The sequence below is a fragment of the Pterocles gutturalis genome, unplaced genomic scaffold, assembly GCF_000699245.1.
Source record: "Pterocles gutturalis isolate BGI_N339 unplaced genomic scaffold, ASM69924v1 scaffold37807, whole genome shotgun sequence".
In the NCBI taxonomy this organism is placed as follows: domain Eukaryota; kingdom Metazoa; phylum Chordata; class Aves; order Pterocliformes; family Pteroclidae; genus Pterocles; species Pterocles gutturalis.
In genome coordinates, this window is record NW_010111546.1 from 14,158 (window position 1) to 32,730 (window position 18,573).

Below are 18,573 nucleotides of genomic sequence, written 5' to 3' on the forward strand. Positions count from 1 at the left end.
CTGGCCACACTATTGCTGATGCAGGCCAGGATGCCATTGGCCTTCTTGGCCACCTGGGCACACTGCTGGCTCATGTTCAGCCGGCTGTCGACCAGCACCCCCAGGTCCCTCTTTTTTTTATATTGCAAAATTCTCAGCTTGATACTACATTATGACACTGTCAAATAATTTTGTAAGGTCATTGCAACTTTTCCTACTACTACTTTTCTGGAGTAAATTAATTTATATTATTAAATAAATACATAAGTGTCAGCACAGTCTAGGATGAAACTAAGCACCAGACCACTGAAATATCCTCAAGGCAGAAATCACATTTTTCTGATTGATTCTACAAATCTAGCCTTATGTGAATTCATACCTCATGAAATTCTAGCTTTTCCCCCCCTATATTTTGCTGTTAAAATTATACATGCTTATTTTGTACACATTTTTCTACTACCTGAGGCTACAACCAGTCTGCATACCTACTATTGCATGTGTCGCACAATTTGGTTTGTCAAAATGGCAGAGGCGTGGACTTTCACTACCACATTTCACAGTGCATCTAGTGATGATTAACAAGGTTTTCTCGACTACCAGGCCATTAGCAAGCTATAGTGAATGCTATCAGTCTTCTTATTTTGCTCTTTGCATTCCCTAACACATTTTTGTTCCATTTCTCTGGCCAATACTGATGGAAACCAAGCAGATTAATTCTCCATATCCAAAGGACCTTATTTTTGTATTATTCTTACTAAATATTGCCTCTGACACCACCAACATATAAAACCTACACTGAATACATACCTTGCATTCAGTAGAGAGGATTGCATTCAACTTAACTAACACTTGATTCACAAATACTGGCAGCACTTGGAGACAGTTTACAGCTAAAGCACATTAGAGAGCTCCAACAGCAGCAGGGTAACTCCTCCTATCACAGAAAAAACTGATAAATCATCAGTAAAATGCAGTTGCAGCATGCGCAAATCAGAAACTCCCAGCACCCTCACAAACACAGTCCCTCAGAAGAGCCGCTACACTGGGACTGGATGCCTTGGTTATTTTAAGCCTCCATCTCCATTCATTTTTCCTCTCCAGTTTGGATTACTGCTACAATATTCAACACATGCCGAACAGTCACACTGTGCGAACCCCATTCTTTAAACTGTCTCTGGTTTACATGCCGTAACTTTTTATAAATACTATCCAAATGCTATTTTTTCCTCAATGCTGTAAACAACCACAAGATTTTGCTTACCTCAAGATGATCAAAGATGCCTGAACAGACATTCTGACTGAAAGAATTTAGATCAGCTTTCTGATATTACAGCAAGCATTGAATTCTCCACTGAATTTAAATCTCATATTAGGAAAGTACCTTCAGCAAGTAAGAGGCCATGAATATAGTATTCCCACAAAAACAAGCTAAAACATACAGGCAAATCCTGTAGAATACTTCAAGCATCAAGACAGTTAAAGTGAGACTAAAAATATCTCCTTACACAGCAGAATATCTAATCCACTAACAGAGAGGAAAAAAACAAAAGGCTAATGTGGCCTGTCTAAAAAGTAAAGTAGCCCCAAGTTCATAATGGCTGAAATTAAACCCTGAGTCACACCATGCTACTCAACACAATTTAGATTAATTTACTATCAGATTTATGTAGTATAGGTACATTTTTATTTGTAAGACTATTAGCATACTCATAATAGCAAACGGCAAGGCAAAAGGTCAAATTTCGGGCAAAGCTGTCTATTTTAATGAGGTTTTATGTTTTGCTATTCCACAAACAATCTGAACTATAACTGTTATCTAAAAACACCCTAAATTTTTGCTTCTGTACCACTTTAAGCAACAGCTTTCTACAAAAAACTTTACTCATGAGACAATACACTGAAAATGTTCTTTGCAAGCTGGTAGCATAGTGTATATCCGATTGATCAGATAATCTTTCCAATTTATTATTCAGAAAAAATGAAGGTTTGTTTTGATCAAGCTACAATGAGTCTTCAATGTTATGTACTTAAATCTTTAATTGTGGAACAAAATCTATGCTACATAATAGACCAATAGAAATGGGTGTGTAGTCTAAAAAGGAATGACTGATCTTCATAACGAATGGAATGTGTATCCATATTAATCACTTCCAAAGTACGCAATGTTTAAATGTTTGTAAATAGGTTCCTTTATGTATTGATTTTTTGAGTACTTACTGGAATCCTACAGGCAGACACCGAGCACCATGCTTGAACACTGGAAAGCTGGTGATAAGCTTTTAAAAAAGTACAATCATACTAAACGAGAAACTGCAAAAGTTTTATTAGGATTTCAACAGACATTGCAAAAAAATATTGCATAATGATTGAAAACATAATATTTTAAACAAAGTAGCAATGTGGTATCAAGTAAAATAAAGATGGGAACAGCTATCTATATATGCTGTAGGGAAGATGTACCAGGAAAGGGATACAACATTTTTAAAATTCAAGGGCAAATGCGAACAAGTCACATTTTGATAGACTGACTATACACCATAGATGTTTTACAAACTGCATAGCAGTGTAAAAAAAAGTTTTTTTTAATCCTAACTATATTGTATTTCTGCATTTGAAGCAGTTTACAAGGCAGAGATTTTGTTTACAATATTGGTATTTTATTAATAGCTCTGGATTCTCATAAAAAATAAACTAATTTAACAAAAAAGCCTGTATCTACATTTGAAAACAAAAGTGCATGTATTGAGAAATAGTGTTATTTCTTAAGAAGAACACCAAGTACTTAAAAAGCTCATTTTAACAGATCAACAACGGATGATATTTTAGATGCAGATCTGCACTGTGCTACAAGTTAGATCCTAGCAACACCAGCTCCTCTAACCAAACACAGTCTTTTCCTAAGTGACCAACCCAGACACATGCCCACCTATCATACTTATCAGGGCTCTGGGTAGTTAGAATGTCAAGTACCAAAACTACCACTTTGCTGACTGAAAAAATACAGTAACCCAAGAGAGATGTTTTAAAGTAGATATAGCCATAAATACAAACAAACTTCAACATTCAGGATCCTTCCTGTCACACAACTACTTTTAAACACTGGAAAGCAGCAGCAAGGAGCCATTAGAGCTAAAAGACAATAACTGATGAAAGTCTGTCTCCTGCCTTCTACTGAAGAATTTGTGGGTAACAAGTATTTCAATTTACTCAGATTTGGGGGTATGGGGCAGGGCAGGTGTTAAAATCCCTACCTAAAACAGAGTTGGTACAGTCAGATTTGTACATGAATCTAGATTCTGCTTTCCACGTAACTGTGGTAACAGCTAAGAATTACTGCAAATATTGCTAACTTCTGTAGAGGGTTTACTCTCTCCAAAGAAAAAAAAAAGAGAAAGCGTGGAAAGAGAACATGTACTTTGAAGATCCAGGCAGAACAACTGTTTGAGCTCTTGTATTCAACTCATGGCACTGAAGAACTAGATTTAATTTTTTTTTCTGGGCACCTGTAGCACTCTGGATAGAAAAAGGCAGTGAATGTTCAGCTGGACTGGACCCAGAATGGGAAATGCACAGATACCAAAGTTATGAACTACAGCCAGACTAGCCATAAACAAGTGTCCAGTACAGAAATCACAAGTAACAAGTTTAGCCATTTTTGTAAACATCTCCTCCTTACTAATCTCTTATTTTTTCCTATAATGGAAATACCATACTGTATTTCTTTGTTCCAAGCTCTGGTCTGTTTCTGTTTTAGCTTTGTGGCACAGTTGCTAAGTGCAACAGGCTAGAGACACCAACATTAATACAAACAAGTTGGAAAGTCAGTTCAAGTTATTACAGTTTTGCTATACCGTGCCACTTTTCATAGCATGCAATCTCTGTTCACAAATGCTTTGTAAGATCTTTTATTATGGAAGACTGGAAGCAAATTGGAGTTTTTCATTTAACAGATGTGGTTGAACATACATTTCTGATATGCCTTATGCAATTAACAAGTCATGTCTCATCTTATGAAGATGATACATTTGCTTTACATACCAGTAATTTAAAATGCTCCTCAGAAAAGCAGCATTTTTATAGACAAATTAACAGAAAAGGAAACAATACATCTCACAATACCATAAAACAAGTAAAGCCCTTTCATTAGCTGCATTATAAATTCATAACTGTTTGTCACATACTTTGAATTTCTGACTGCTCAAGCAATTTAACCCTCAGCCAACTGCAGGACAAGGAAAAATATTTGAGACATTTTATATTGATGTCATTGTAGGTGCAAGAGTAAAAACCAGTATTCCATGTTTTTAGCTCCAAACGTTTTGCTCCCAAAAGTGAAATAACTGTTAATAGTTCAGAAGAAAAATAATCATTGTTGACATGTCAAAACAAAGTTGTACTAAAAATTAAGCTGCTGTAAATCTGAGTTCGAGATAATTCATAAAAAAAATTTTAAAAAAGCTGATCCTAGATCACATGTTAACTAGGAAGAGCACTAGAATACTGATTCCATGAGAAAAGATGGGCTTAAAAGCTGTGTTTGAGACATTTACTATAAGGTTTTGAATTCTTCCTTATCTTTCAAATATTTGGATTATAATTTGTTAAAAAAGACCAAATACAGAAAGTATTGGTCAGAATTTTGCCTCACTACAATTCTGTGTTTTATCTAAATGTGCATTATGATTTAGAGGCCATTTTTTAAATGTTATCATTCAACAGCAACATGGGCACCAGTGAAACAGAAAACACACCTTAGGATTTTGTCCTTAAATTATATAAGTTAGATAAAACTACCCTGTCCAGCAAGTTCTGAATTTTTCAAACATTAAGGCATCACTTTCATTACTTTCCAGCTAAACTGTATTATAAAAAATAAATGTCACTTCAAACCCTATATACACAGTGACAGAGTAGATTTAGCTAGAAAGTATCTTTAGTACATTAATAAAGTGTCACGTAATATTACCGAGGTTATATCAGGTGCTTGAGTGTATGTGCAATTGGAGTGGTTGCAATATTTAAAGTACTGGTTTCAAAACAGAGCGCAGTGAACGTCCTTCTTTAGTGAGTTCTCGTGTTACACACATGCATGGCAGCGGAACAGCCTCCTCTCGTCTCTCTACAGCGTTATAGCTACATTTCTTCAAGTGGTCAGCCATGCTTACGATGTCAGCAAACTTCCACTCGTTCACAGTACAGAAGGCTGTACTGAAGCGCCAAACCTAGAAAATAAATTGCACTTAGGCTCAAAATGTTTTAAGAAACCTGAACTCGGAGCAGGAAATTAAATGTTTGTGCTATAATGCTTTCAGGCAATGTTTTGCGGCTACTATAAATCATATTAAAAATCAACATGACAAGACCATACAATGCTAAATTTTATATAGCTAGTCCCAGGTGGATTCTGATCGCAAGTCAACTCTGAAAACTGGGAAGAAAGGCAGGCAATACTTTTTGCATCTACAAAGTAGATGCAATCAGAAGTTAAAGTATTGCGTGACCAGTCACAATAATCCAGTTCTGAAATGATCAGCTTCTGCAATTACAAATGATTGCTGCAGATTCTCTGCAGTTCAGGGACAGGGTGGGGGAGATTGGAGGAAATGGTGAAAACCATACTATATAAAGGTCATCCAAAGGTTTTAAGAATTATCTGGATACTTAAGGCACTCAATATCATAGCAATGGATAGGATCTCAACAGATGAGCAAAAACTAAAATTGCTGTAAAAAGGTATAAAGGCAAGAAAAGCAAACTGTAGGCAACTTTCACTATCATAGAATACTGACATTAAAGAAAATAATGAAGCAATCATTTAATATTTTAAAATCTTGTGAAAATCAGAGGCTAATTTATTTACATCAAGCAAAAACCAGACAGACACTACTTTAACTTCTACTTCAAGCGTGGAGAAGGCTGAACCAACCCACTAGCAATTTTCACTAGCAGTAGTTCTATATGGCCATCTGAAGGGATATTGTATCAAAAAACAGTAGTAACAATAGTGATCAAGGAAAACAGTAAGGGGAAAAGCAGAGACACCACCAACTTAATACATTCCCTCTCACTTTCAAAATAAAAAGTTACTTACCTTTTCTTTTATCTGCCAAGAACTTCCATCCGGGTGCTTTCTCTTCTCCCAGAGCAGTATCACCATTCCACGTGCCTGAAGCAAGCTTCCACACACATCTCTCATTAAACGTGACACTCTTGAAAGCTGACATAAACTAAAGCCATCGAGAAAACTAGCAATGTGCTGCAGAACTTCAAAAGGCAGGCTACTCAGATGGTCATTACGTAGTCCAATTAAGCAGCTTTTTGCTGGTTCTACTAGTACTGTGGATATACAAGGCTGAACTCCAAATGACCGTAAGTGGCGGTCATGAATAATTTTTGCACCTTGTGTTGAAGGACAAAACCTTCGTTGAGAATATGTACACCCATAATATGCCAAAGGACACCTCTGCTCCATCCAGCCATTAAGGCCAGCATGAATGTCACCATGCACATTCTTAAAATGCGATGAAAATTCATTCCTCCTAAATAACTGTCCACAAACAAATGTAAACATTGAACGCTGTTTTGTTTGGTATCTAGCCACATATTCCAATACCAAATCCAGTCCAAGGGTCTGGAATGGACTTGGATTTGAAAGCTGTGGGTTGGCATGATCACATGCAGAAGCTGAAGCTATTTCCCCCACCATTGTATTTGTGGCCAGTATAGCAGATGGCAGAGAAAATGTTTGGGTCCCAAAGTCAATGTGATACGCATCAACAGCGCGACTTTCTGATATTCCCCTACCTCCAGGAGAGTCTCCTAGGCAAAATAACAGAGCTGCAGTGATTAGATCAATCCCCTGAAGACCCATAGGATCTTCTGTTATCTCCAAATCTGATGTATCAACAGCTTTGTCTTCTTTTGGTGTAGACCAATAGTGGTTAACAAAGACTTTGCACGATCGATGCAGTAAGAGTGAAAACGCATCTACATTTCTCAGTCTTTCTTGCTCCACTTGTCTCTCTAACATTTCTTCTTCATTAGCATTATGGGCAAGTAGTACATGATTAACATTACCATTAACTAAGTGATCAGCTGATACTACTTCTTTAAGTTGTGCTGTTACAGGCAAGGAGCTGCAAGACTGTAATGCTTCATCATCATGAGATGCAGTACATTCACCATTTGCTACACTGGATGGTTTTGAATTAGATACACCAAGATCTTCATTCTGGTCCAACACTTTTGAACATTCATTTTCTACATGAAAGCCATTACACAAAAGTGAGGAGTTATTGAGGTTTAGGTTTAAGTCACATTTTTGCACTATATCATAACAAATGTCACTAGAACCATTCTGCTCCATTTGTGAATTTTGATTCAGGCTATCAAAGTTAATTCCCCCAACTGCTCCTATGTTATCTTCCTCTGGATATTCATGGTCAGACGTTTTATCCTGAATAATGCCATTAGAAGCTTGTTCTTGAATCTCGGTATCTTCTTTTATTTCGTGTGGTGACATGCTGAGCCTTGAACTTAACATATTAATGTCCCTTGTAGCAGAGTTCAGGATATCCAGAGCAGCAGCTAAACTCCTTGTTGTTTCTACAGTAGCTTGATAAAGTGCACCATAAGACTCTTCATCTACAGGCACCAAACCATTTGAATGCACCGTATCTGGGGCACTTGATTTGACAGAGGTTTGCTCTCTGGATTCTGTTATTTGATCACCTGCTTTTGACATCATAGTTGCTACTTTAAGTGATTCTAATAACATGCGCTGGTCTTGAAGGGCTAAAGCCATATCTAGCTGTTCCACTTCATCAACATCTTTACTCAGATTTTCATAAGATTTTCGGTCTGCATAACTGACTGGCCATCTATTCCACTCCATGGTACAACATACCACGCTTGCAGGACAAACTTCTAGATGATCAGCAATTTTATTTCGGGCTACTATGAAGGGACATCCAAAGCCACTATTCAAACAAGGCACTCTTTCAAGTGGACATAACATGCGATGTTCCTCAGCTTTACATGAGTGAAAAACTGCTCCACAAACCAGTGGGCAGCCGATCAAATCACAGGAAATGCCAGGCTCTGGTCTGGTCATACAACGACGGCTGACACAGTTCACACAGTGTAAATGTTGTTGATCCTCCATGACTGTAAATCCAATTCTGAGTGAAGAGAAAGGAGACAAAAGCATAGAATATTAGCTCAATACTGTTAATACCATCCTCACCGCCAGTTCTCTAATTTAGAGAGGCAACCTATTCCCTGGGCTGCCTGCTACCACCCAAGCTTCTGATACCCTCTTCATGCAGTTCTGTCTAAGGCAATCTGCAGCCATCGGCATGTATCTCAATCCCTTACAACAGCTCTTCAACTCATCTTTTTCTTCATCTATAGTCTATACCTCCTTTCTTATTTTAATATTAGTTGTTGCATAAGGGCAGCAATTATACTACACATCAAATAAGTCCTTGTATTTTACTGAAAACTTTTACATAAAACTTTACTACCCAACATGGTCCTATCTATACCTTCCATTCAACCCACAAAAGGTATTTTTTCTAATGCATCCTATGGCTGTCACATTTACAATACCAGCAGTTCAAAGTGTGAGGGTAACACAACAACTTTACATAACAAGGCCAAATAGCAACAGAAATCCAAATAAAATTCATTGTATAATCTATTCTAAGAAATTGACAGAAACAAAAAATCCAGTGCTTTGTGGTGGTAGGGAGAAAAAAAGAATAAACTTTGTGTCTTTGTACCATACTTCAGGATGCCCTGGAACTGCTCACTAGCTGGAGTGCAGGCCCATGCAAGCGACCAGGCTCTCCCCTATGCTCTAACAAACTCCCTCTCAGAAGTAATACCCCTACGAATTACAGTTCAGAGATATCAGAGTGACTTGCACAGAGCCAAATCTCAAAATACTATGTCATAAATACATTGCTCAGTTCCATCTTTTCCTCACTTGCCACCCTCCAGCAACTTTCTTGAAAAAGAAAATGCCTACAGAATTTAAGATGAATTGAAATGGTGCCTTGTTTTCTTCTCCTAGCTAACAAGTGCTCTCATGCACTGTCTTCAGACTAAAGACTTTAGTTTTAATGCACTAAAACTTAAATTACAAATCAAACTATAAAAATAGAGCTCATTCATATTATTCCTTTTGGTCCAACTGAAAGCAAGAGGAAAAAACCCAGCCTTTCAGGTACTTTAAATTATTTAAAGCATTTGAATAGAAATCTGTGACACTTCACTCGCTTGTATTGTTTTAATGCTTTGAAATTCATGCCAACTTTAAGTAGCAATCAGTCCTCATCCCCCCCTCCCTTGTAATCTGGATAACTCAAATATTTTAGCCACCCACTCTCCTGAACACTTCTAACAAAGAAGCATATGTGCTACACTTACCAGGCAAAACACAGCTCAATCTTCCCCACCATACCTCAGTATTAATATACCAGCTAACAAGTTTAAAATCAATTGTCAAGCACATCATTCACTGAACTCAGTGACTGACTGACCTGCTAAACACCTTAGCAAACCCTTCTGGCACACAACCTGCTTTCAACTTGCTATTAAGTCAGATAGCATCTACTGCAAAGAGCTGAAACATGTTCAGTAAAGAATGAAAGAGAGAAACTGATTTGACTTTTGAGAGGTATTTTTAGTTCTTCCAGCAAAGCCCTAGGTAATTCCTGCCAAATACAGCAGCGTACCTACTACTAGACCAAAGAAAATTTCAGACTTTTGCATCAATACTGCAACCAAACTCTCGTTTTCCTAAAGTCAACAGGTGAGCAGTCCTCAAAAGGAAGCTCTCATGTTTGTGTGTATTTTAAAGCACTTAACACAAAATGGAAACAGCCCTGAAAAAGACAACTGCTATTTTATAATGCGAGAGCCTTCATAGAGCCCAGCCCTTGCTTCATATGTCCAAACACAGTCCTGCTCCCATAAAGCAACCAGTCTGGTAGCAGTAAGGCTTAATTTAATCAGTTACCCACAATTATGTTTAAAATATATATATAGTGTACCTATTTTGCAAAAAGCTATGCACCCTGCCTCCTTTAAGAGGGCCAGAAGTGAGCCACTTCTGGAGCAGAGGGCCGGTGTGTTAGCTAGCACACACTGCTGTGCCAGCACTGTTCTACAGCTGCTAGGACAAAGCTGGCCCACATGCAGACAGCTCACAACACAATCAAATGGAGCTCGTGTTTGCCTGCACCATTTGTGTAGACATACCCTAAATTAGTCAACCACCATTAAAGACTATCTTTAAATAGCCTATGTGAGCTTACACAGAAGAACATTCTATTAAGACAGTAAAACATCCTCCTCCCTAGCACACTATCTTGGTCTTTAAAAGTCAGATCGTGAAACCTGAGTTGCACGATGATACTGGCTTTTCTCAGGCTCCTGGACTGCTTTCACACATAGGCTAACATTAACCAAAACTTCATGATTTCATACAAGCAAGAGAAATTTTGAAGTGTGTAAGATGGAGACAAAACCTGGTAAAAACATCAAATATCACTAACAGACTGTATATGAAAGCCAGAGCAGACACTAAAATACCATGTTTTACCAACACATAGATGGTAATTTAATTCTGTAACAAATCCTTGCAAATGTTTTTATAAAGCAGCACTTATGCACGTGATAATTAAATAGCTGAAGTAACCTATTCTCTCAGTTTCCATAAATGACAATTTTATTGGTCACTAAAAAGTTTGATATTAGTTTTCATTTCTCTTAGTTAAGGAGCCAAAGGATTTACATTTTAAGTATATAATTTAAAATCTCTTTAGACATCAGTAGTCCATCAGCAGGACCTTCACTAAAATTCCGTGCCCTGCTTACAAGCCTGAACTTCACAGCACCTGCTGCAGAACTTCAATTTAGTTAGAATGTCACATTTTACTTATAGTTTATCACAAAGTCCTTTTATATATAATATCACTTTCCTGCATTTTTAATTGTAATATCTGGGTTTCCAACTCAACAACCATTTTAGGCAGTCATGAGTTCCTGGACTGTTTAAACTGCTTAAGACTTTTGATATAATTCAATTATCAAATTGCAAAGTAAGTCCAAAGGTAAAAAAGTAAATGACCATATCAAACTGGTGAAATAAAGGATAAGACCTCAAGAATTAGCACATTCCTTAATCAACAAATGGTCGGGACTCACTCCATTTTGTAAGCTAACCTTGTGAACCACAGAACTTTGCACCTCTTCGATTAATTGATAACACCATCCACATATGAATGTTTTTCCTTTCAAGAACCAGAACCAATATACCAGTAGTACTACACAGAGAACAAGAACCACCCTCTTCCCAAACATTGCCTTGTAAAGGAAAAAACTGTTGGGTGAAAGGGAAATAAAATTCTTGCTGGAGGTAACAAAGTGCTTTCAGTTATTCTGACATAAAAAATTGGAAGGGCTAGCAAAGAGTGTCATTGCTGACCTGAAGAAAAATGCCTGTCATTAAAACATGTATCAATAATCTTTGCAGTGCTTATATCCCATTAGGTTCCTTGCCACAGATTGGTGAGAAGACAGTGTCAGATCAATGTCTATAGAAAGAACAAACAGCTGTCCTTTCCTGGTAGTGTCAGCAACTAGCTTCAGTTCATATGAGATGCTTAAGTACACACACTTGACTGTTACTAGCAGAGAAACCTAAAAATACATCCCGTTCCAGTGAGGTGACCACTGCTCTCAGTATTTGTGCAATCACTTGATGTTATTGTGCATACTATACAGTCAGCTGACCAAATCAGCCACAACATGCTTTGAAAATCTGTCATAATTAAACAGATTAAAATTCCAGCTGCTACAGGCACATGATTTTCAGTTGCTGTTGTAACACAAACATGAAAATAGCATAATACGGGTTTCAAACAGTCAACACACAATACTTCAGCTGCAAGCAAGAGCTCTCACTTTCTTCTACACCACAAAGTGTAGGGAGCTGTACTTAGTATTATCAAACCCAAAGTCTTGCCTACTTACTCTCTCCTACATGAATTCTTTGGAGCCAGTAACGTAGGAAATCACAGCAACCATTACTGCTGTTGGAACCCTCCATTACTCAGCTACCTTTTATTCACCAAACCTGTAAAGCTCAACTATCTTTGAGACTCTTCCCTCTACCAAATTCAACTAAATAGGCCAACAGGTTCTTAAATTACTGGTTCAAGGAAACATAAGAATAGAGACATAAGCAGTACTACAGGTTTAAACTCCCAGGAGCATCCAAATCCACTCACAAACAGCCAAATATATGCAAACTATTTAAACCATTCTAAAAAATTCCCTTTTGTTTCAGACATTGTAGAAGAAACTGCCATATTTCTGAATCTTCCAGCTTTTACACAGGTCTCTGGCTAAAAGAGCGGCTAACAAGACCAGTAAGAAATCTTCAGACAGAAAATGGCCAAGTGTGAGAGATTCAAGTGACAGGTGGTTAAAAAAAGGGGTAAGGAAAAATAAGGCAAGAGGTAGAGAGCAGTATTATTAAAAAAAGTGCTTTAGAATATTCTGCCAAATAGAATTGGCAGTACTACAGAAGATTATTGAACAAGGTATTTTATTTTTCTGTATCCTACCATGCATGGGAGAATAACTGTCACTCACCTTGACTCACAGGTCTATCAAATACTTTAAACAAGCTTTGCAGTCTTCTAGAAGGTAAGCTTTTCTTGTCTTGTCATCCCTATCCTGCACAAAAAGTATAACTGTTTTTGTATTCAAAAACCAACACCTCTGTCTATTACTACAACAGCACAGCCACATTAATGTTCTATGTTATGCTCCCTTTTTTGGTTTGAGGGTGGAGGTGTCTGGGTTGGTTGATTTGAGGTCTGTTTTGATTCAACAGTTTTCAAATAACCAATGAAAAACATGATCTGAAGGTTCAGCAAGATGTCTGACACCACTTCAATTGAAGAACAGCAAATGCCACCAGTAGTTGGCATCCCTGCTTATAGGGAGCAAGAAAGGCAGTTCTAACTCTATTCCTCAAGACTCCACAAAGTCTAACATTAAGTAGCCCCATGCTAAGGCTTCTCCAAAGCCAGTGCAGCCATTGTCCTCATATTAGGGAGCTGGGTACCTCAAATCCTGCTTAAATGTCTCGATTGCATTAGGAAAGCAGGAAACAGGGACATCCAGCAAAGTTAACACTGCACTAATCTGCACCTACTCTTTAAAATGGTAAGTTCAAAAGAACAACAAACAACATTACAAGCTGCTAGTTATTAATGTGAAATAACGTGACTAAGAGGTGACAAATTTAAAGGTATGTGCTTCAGTTGCACAGGTAATAGAATAGCACACGTGACCAAATTTTAATATTTTGTATACTAGGCAAATGCTATTTTTATACAATTTATCTGATTTCAAAGAGAAGTTTCTGTCAGGAACTTTACGAAGCCTTATATTTCAAGCTAGTTTACATCAGACATACTTTTAGAAGTAGAATTCTTTCAAATGCCATGCTTAAAATCTCAACCTTATGGGATATAAATTACCACCCCTAACCCCTGAATTCATCAGGACAATCCTGGCTTCTGTTACAACTAGGCAGATCAGAGAAATTAAAACTATATTCAAAACATTTGGACAGACAAGTTTGCACTGCATTCTCAAACAAATTCACTCAACAAAGAAGAGAGCATCTTCCCTGTCAGATAGTGACTGCACATACTGGACATATTAGAATGAGTCTACATTATTTTTTTGTTAATTGCTGAACACATGAGAAGGAGTTTCAATTACTAGAGCCTAAACTACTATACAAGAAGTATGCTCCTTCTACCATTATCATCAGAGTCTACAGCAATTTATATGTATTACACAAAAGAGGGAGAAAAAGGTCAGGCTCAAAACATGGGTTTTTATTGCAAGAAAAGAAGTCTCTGAGAATACGTACTCCTGGAAAGACTCTCTAGTAGGGATCTAGCATCGAAGGAGTATGTACTAAGTGCTTTTTGAAGCATAAAGTTATCCATTTTCCTCAAAAACAAACCAGACCAAAACAAAAAAACTTCTAACTACAGCAAAAATAGCAAGTATTAGAATTATAAGGAAGTGCAACTTTTTTATGTCAACCTTATAAAGAAAAGGTTTTCCACATCTGCTCATGCCCCAAACACCCTAATACAGGAGGAGATTGGCATTTTGTATTCTTTTCAGTAACACTACAGTGTTTAGTTCCTTTCTCCCTAGCGGCAAACCATCTTCCTCCCATTCAGAGAATTCAGCAAGATATTTTCTCCCAAATCACTGCAGCTGAAAAAAGTAGAATTCAAGGGGAAAATGACCCAAAGCAAAACACTACTTTTACTGAAGTGGACCCTCCCTTCATGCCTCAAGTGTCTGCCTTTGTTCCACTTTAGAAAAGAATCCCTGACAGAATGATAGAACACTTCCTTTTATCACTATGATAAATCAAAAGCAACACCACTAGGCTTTTCCTTAGAGTACTTTTGTGACAGATCTGCCATGCATTCCTTGTCTCCTTGACACATTCCCCAAAGACAAAACGCAAAGGCCTCAGTGTGCCTTTGGCCACACACGGACACAGGACAACCACACCAGGCACAGCTACACGTGCTGCATGGCTCAGGCACAAAAGCACTCTACCTGTTGAGATGGTGACAGGACAGAATCAGCTAGAGAGCCAGTAGATTTCATGTGTAAAGCACTTCTGAACTTGGAACTCAATGCGACTCCTCGATTCCTGCAGACTCTGCAAGAAATGAGATCAGAAGTAAGGTTTCATTTCAGGTGTACAGACTGCCTTCCAAATGTACAAGCCCCTGAAAAGGTCACATGCTTACACTATCTGGAGCTAAAAATGTTGAAATATTTTGCAGGTTTTATGGAAAAATAAACAAGTTTTTAACAGACTTTACAATCTAAGTTATGTCATTTTAGCTTATTGCTAGCTGTTAGTCACACTAGATGGTTATCTATTTAGACTGAAGGCTAGAAGAGATTATTAAAACTTATTATTCTGACCTACTTCACTTAATTCTTTGGTTTGTCCCACCATGAGCCACTTAAGAAAAAAAACAAACTTTAAAGATTGCAACAGCTGGAGAACTTAAATATTTAGATTCTTTTATAAACTGCATTTTAGTCTAATTTGTCTAGCTTCAGACATGAGAACTTATTAAACAGTTGCTTAATATTAAAAAGCTCTTTACAATGATAAGCTGCTTCTTCCATGTGTTCATACCCATTGATTATCACTAAAACTTAACTGAGGTGGAACCGAGGTGATACACACAAAGGAACAATGTTAGCCTTATCCTCAGATATTACCTCACAAGTCCTCCAGAAAAAAAGAAAAAAAAAGCCATTTCTCAGAAATAGAAACAGACCTTCTGGAAAAAATAATGCATTCTGTATTACAGTAGGTAGTTTTAGCCACCCAAAAGCCACCAAAAATAAATCCTCTTACATAATATTTTAATTTATACATGTTGCCACAGAACTCCTGACCTCTGTATATTTACAGATATCAGGCCAAAAAATCTTGTTAATACAGTTTCAGGTCTTACTACACAAGCTTAGCCTGTTCCCATAGCAAAATAAGAAAACAACATTAAAGTAAATGGAACACAAACACAACTGCTCTCCAAAATCACAGACTGAAATGCAGATGCTATGTATGCTGTACATATTAGGTTATTTTTTCTATTAAATATACACCCTTGTTAGTATAAAATGGCCTGACCATTGTACAGCAAAAGGAGACAGTACACAAACAGACTCCCCCCACCCCACACCAGATAACACTAAAGTAGAAAAGCTGGAGTGTATCCCAAAATGTTTTCAAAAATTAAAAGTAGAACAAAAAGAACAGGGAACAAAAACAGAGACAGTATTAACAACTTGAACCTATTCTATTTTCAGGTATTTCACTTTCTTTTCAAATTAAAGACATTTTCTGCAGCACCTATTAGGCTTTTTCCTCTTCCAAGCTGCTTGGTTTTTGAAACCAAGAGTAAAAAATACTGAGTTTTAAAAAACCCATTAAAAACTCACCTATCTCAAATAGCTGATGAGAAGAAGCTGGGAATACATCTCATAATGAGCATTTATACCAGCTCTTTCAATATGTTTTTAACTTGAATGAAGAACTGGAAAACACAAAAGATCTGCACTACACTTCCATTCAGGATTTTAGGACATATGAGTCATCAATTTCTGATCTCTAATATCATTCAGACTGCCTTTTCCAAATATCAACAGGCCTGATGCTATTACTTTTTCCTCAACAACTGCAGCTGAACATTCCCATCCAAACACATTCCATAGCTGATGACAATAGTGACTCAGCTAAAACATGGTTTTGTAAGAGCATAACAGCTATGTCAATAAAGCACACTCCTAAAAAGATCCCATTTGCAATGGATCTGTCAGTCCAACAAGTTACTCTTTCCAACAGGACTTCACCTTAAGTTTCAACCTATCAGGTTTTAATCATGATTTCACATTAAGAGCTTAGATCAGTGTTTAGCATTTGGTGAACAACAGCACACTCTACTCAGTGAGATGTTCTACAGACTCTAAGGGTTCGCAGGGTATTTTATATTCCAGTAGCATTAAGAGATGACAATAAAATTAAAACAAGACATCCAGTGTCACCCAAAAAACTATTAGAAACAGTAGCTTGCAAAGTAAGTCAGAATCTAGAGCTCTGCTTTGACTTGAACTCTTGGCCTGTTTTAAGTGAGTTTATATTACAAGATTTTTTCAGTCTTTTTCCTTCATTCAGTAATGAGACTAGACAGTGCCCAGACACTTAGCACAGCTTACACAGGATTTCTCTGCAACCCTCACTTAATAATGTAACTATCTGTTTATTTGCAGTCTGTTCAGGAATACTTACTCTTTATACAACCTAACCACCTCACCAACAAATACTCCAGTTATCTTTACTCTTGTTGTGCAGATAAGGAAACTGAAAGAGAATTGTCACCAGTACAATGATCACTACATACATGATTCCCTGCTCCCATCTCTGTACCACTGGATTCTCATTGTCAGAGGCAAACAGTATTTGCCTCATTTGAGACAGCACTCACCAAAGAAAGAGGTCTATCAATATGAAGGAAATTTTGTTATTTTTAGTTCAATTGGACTGAATACAAAAGGTGACATCCGCACCTGCTACAGGAGCTCACTTGAAGACTAACAGCCATATGCCTTCTTCTCCACAAAGGTACCACAAGACACTCCTTAGGACCTAGGTCAAAAACCTGGTTGTCCCAACACATGCAGAGATCTTGCCCAGAAAGTTTCCACACATATATTGCTAGATAAACTCAGCACTTATTTTGACCATTAAACTATCAAAGTGGGAGGCAAGGAAAATATAATACAAATTTAAGAAGTTAATTGAGTAAAAGAAGAATTTAGTGCAGAAGTAAGAACGCTCAAGAAGCAAAGTAAAAACACCACTTTTGCATAGCCTTGGACCATTTTACTGGGATTCTCCTCTAACACCTTCTAACTTGGGAAAAGAATGAGACAGAGACCCCACAAGAGTCTCAATTTGCAATACAGCCCCAATCCACGTTTTGAATCTATTTCTTCTCCGGATGAAACTTGACCACTATGGAGAAATTACACACAGATGCTTACATCCATATGGAGTGGAAGATGGATTAAAGTTGCCCATGTATTTTTCAGTCTTCCAGTTAATTTAACTTGCTTACCAACCAGAATTCTTTTAATAATTTTTTATTTTTTTTTTTACTCTTGGGAGAGGGGTGGAGAAGGGAAGATCATAAGTAAGCGTAACTAACATCCTCATCAGCAGAGATGCATGAACCATAACCCTCCAGATCACAGCCCAAGTTCAGGTGTATGGCATTAACACACAGCAGAAGGCAGCAGCTGTCCAGGGAAAAGACTTAACTATCCAGTGGCACACACTGATTCTAGAGAAAGCACAGCTAGATCTCTTGCCCTAAGTGCCAGCACAAGCAAGGTGATGCTGTTCCTACAGCAGCAGAGGCCCATTTTGGATTAGTATGCTAACACACACTTATTTTGGCACACTAACAACATAATCAGGAAAAGGGAAACAAGGATTATGAAAAGCTCTTCAGCCAAATCCAAGCAGAACTTTACCAAACAAAAGAAAGCTGTCTCTCCAGCCCACAGGTTTTTTTCCCTGGAGTATTCAGATGACCTGCTGCACCCAACAGCGGCGCTGGAACTTTTGGAAGCCAACATGCGTTCAACAGGCTGCTGCCACCTCCCTAGGCACTTCTGACTGCCAGCCTGTGGGGCTACAGGTTCACAGCTACACAACCTGCTTCACCTTCGTAAAGGAGCAAAAACAAGGTTCCAATGCATACCAATAACAGCCATCAAAAAAGAAACTGAGGGAAGAGACAAACAACCACCCTTGCGCGATCCGAGCACAGCTCCTCGACATACACGAACACGGGGGATGAGAGGATTTCAGCAATACCTCTGGATTAGTTGCTCTCCTCCCCTCGCCTTCCACGCAGGAAGGACACTCTCCCGACTGCAGCAGGC

At 37.8% G+C, this 18,573-nt stretch overlaps 1 protein-coding gene across 1 annotated transcript; it reads right to left on the reverse strand.

Moving 5' to 3' along the window:
• Positions 1 to 4,997: 4,997 nt before the first annotated feature.
• On the reverse strand, positions 4,998 to 14,764 carry FBXO30 (F-box protein 30). Its single transcript, XM_010073763.1, has 3 exons — positions 14,656 to 14,764; positions 6,071 to 8,159; positions 4,998 to 5,201 (listed from the first exon to the last, which is right to left on the reverse strand). Exons 2-3 carry the CDS (start codon positions 8,141 to 8,143, stop codon positions 4,998 to 5,000), a joined length of 2,277 nt encoding a protein of 758 aa, XP_010072065.1. The 5' UTR covers positions 8,144 to 8,159; positions 14,656 to 14,764.
• Positions 14,765 to 18,573: the final 3,809 nt, after the last annotated feature.

Bases quoted from the DNA above. Each gene is read 5' to 3' on its own strand.
- FBXO30 (XM_010073763.1), bottom strand. From the start codon at position 8,143: ATGGAGGATCAACAACATTTACACTGTGTGAACTGTGTCAGCCGTCGT. The intron at 5,202-6,070 runs GTAAGTAACTTT...TTTATTTTCTAG, and splicing joins CTTGGCAGATAAAAGAAAAG to GTTTGGCGCTTCAGTACAGC.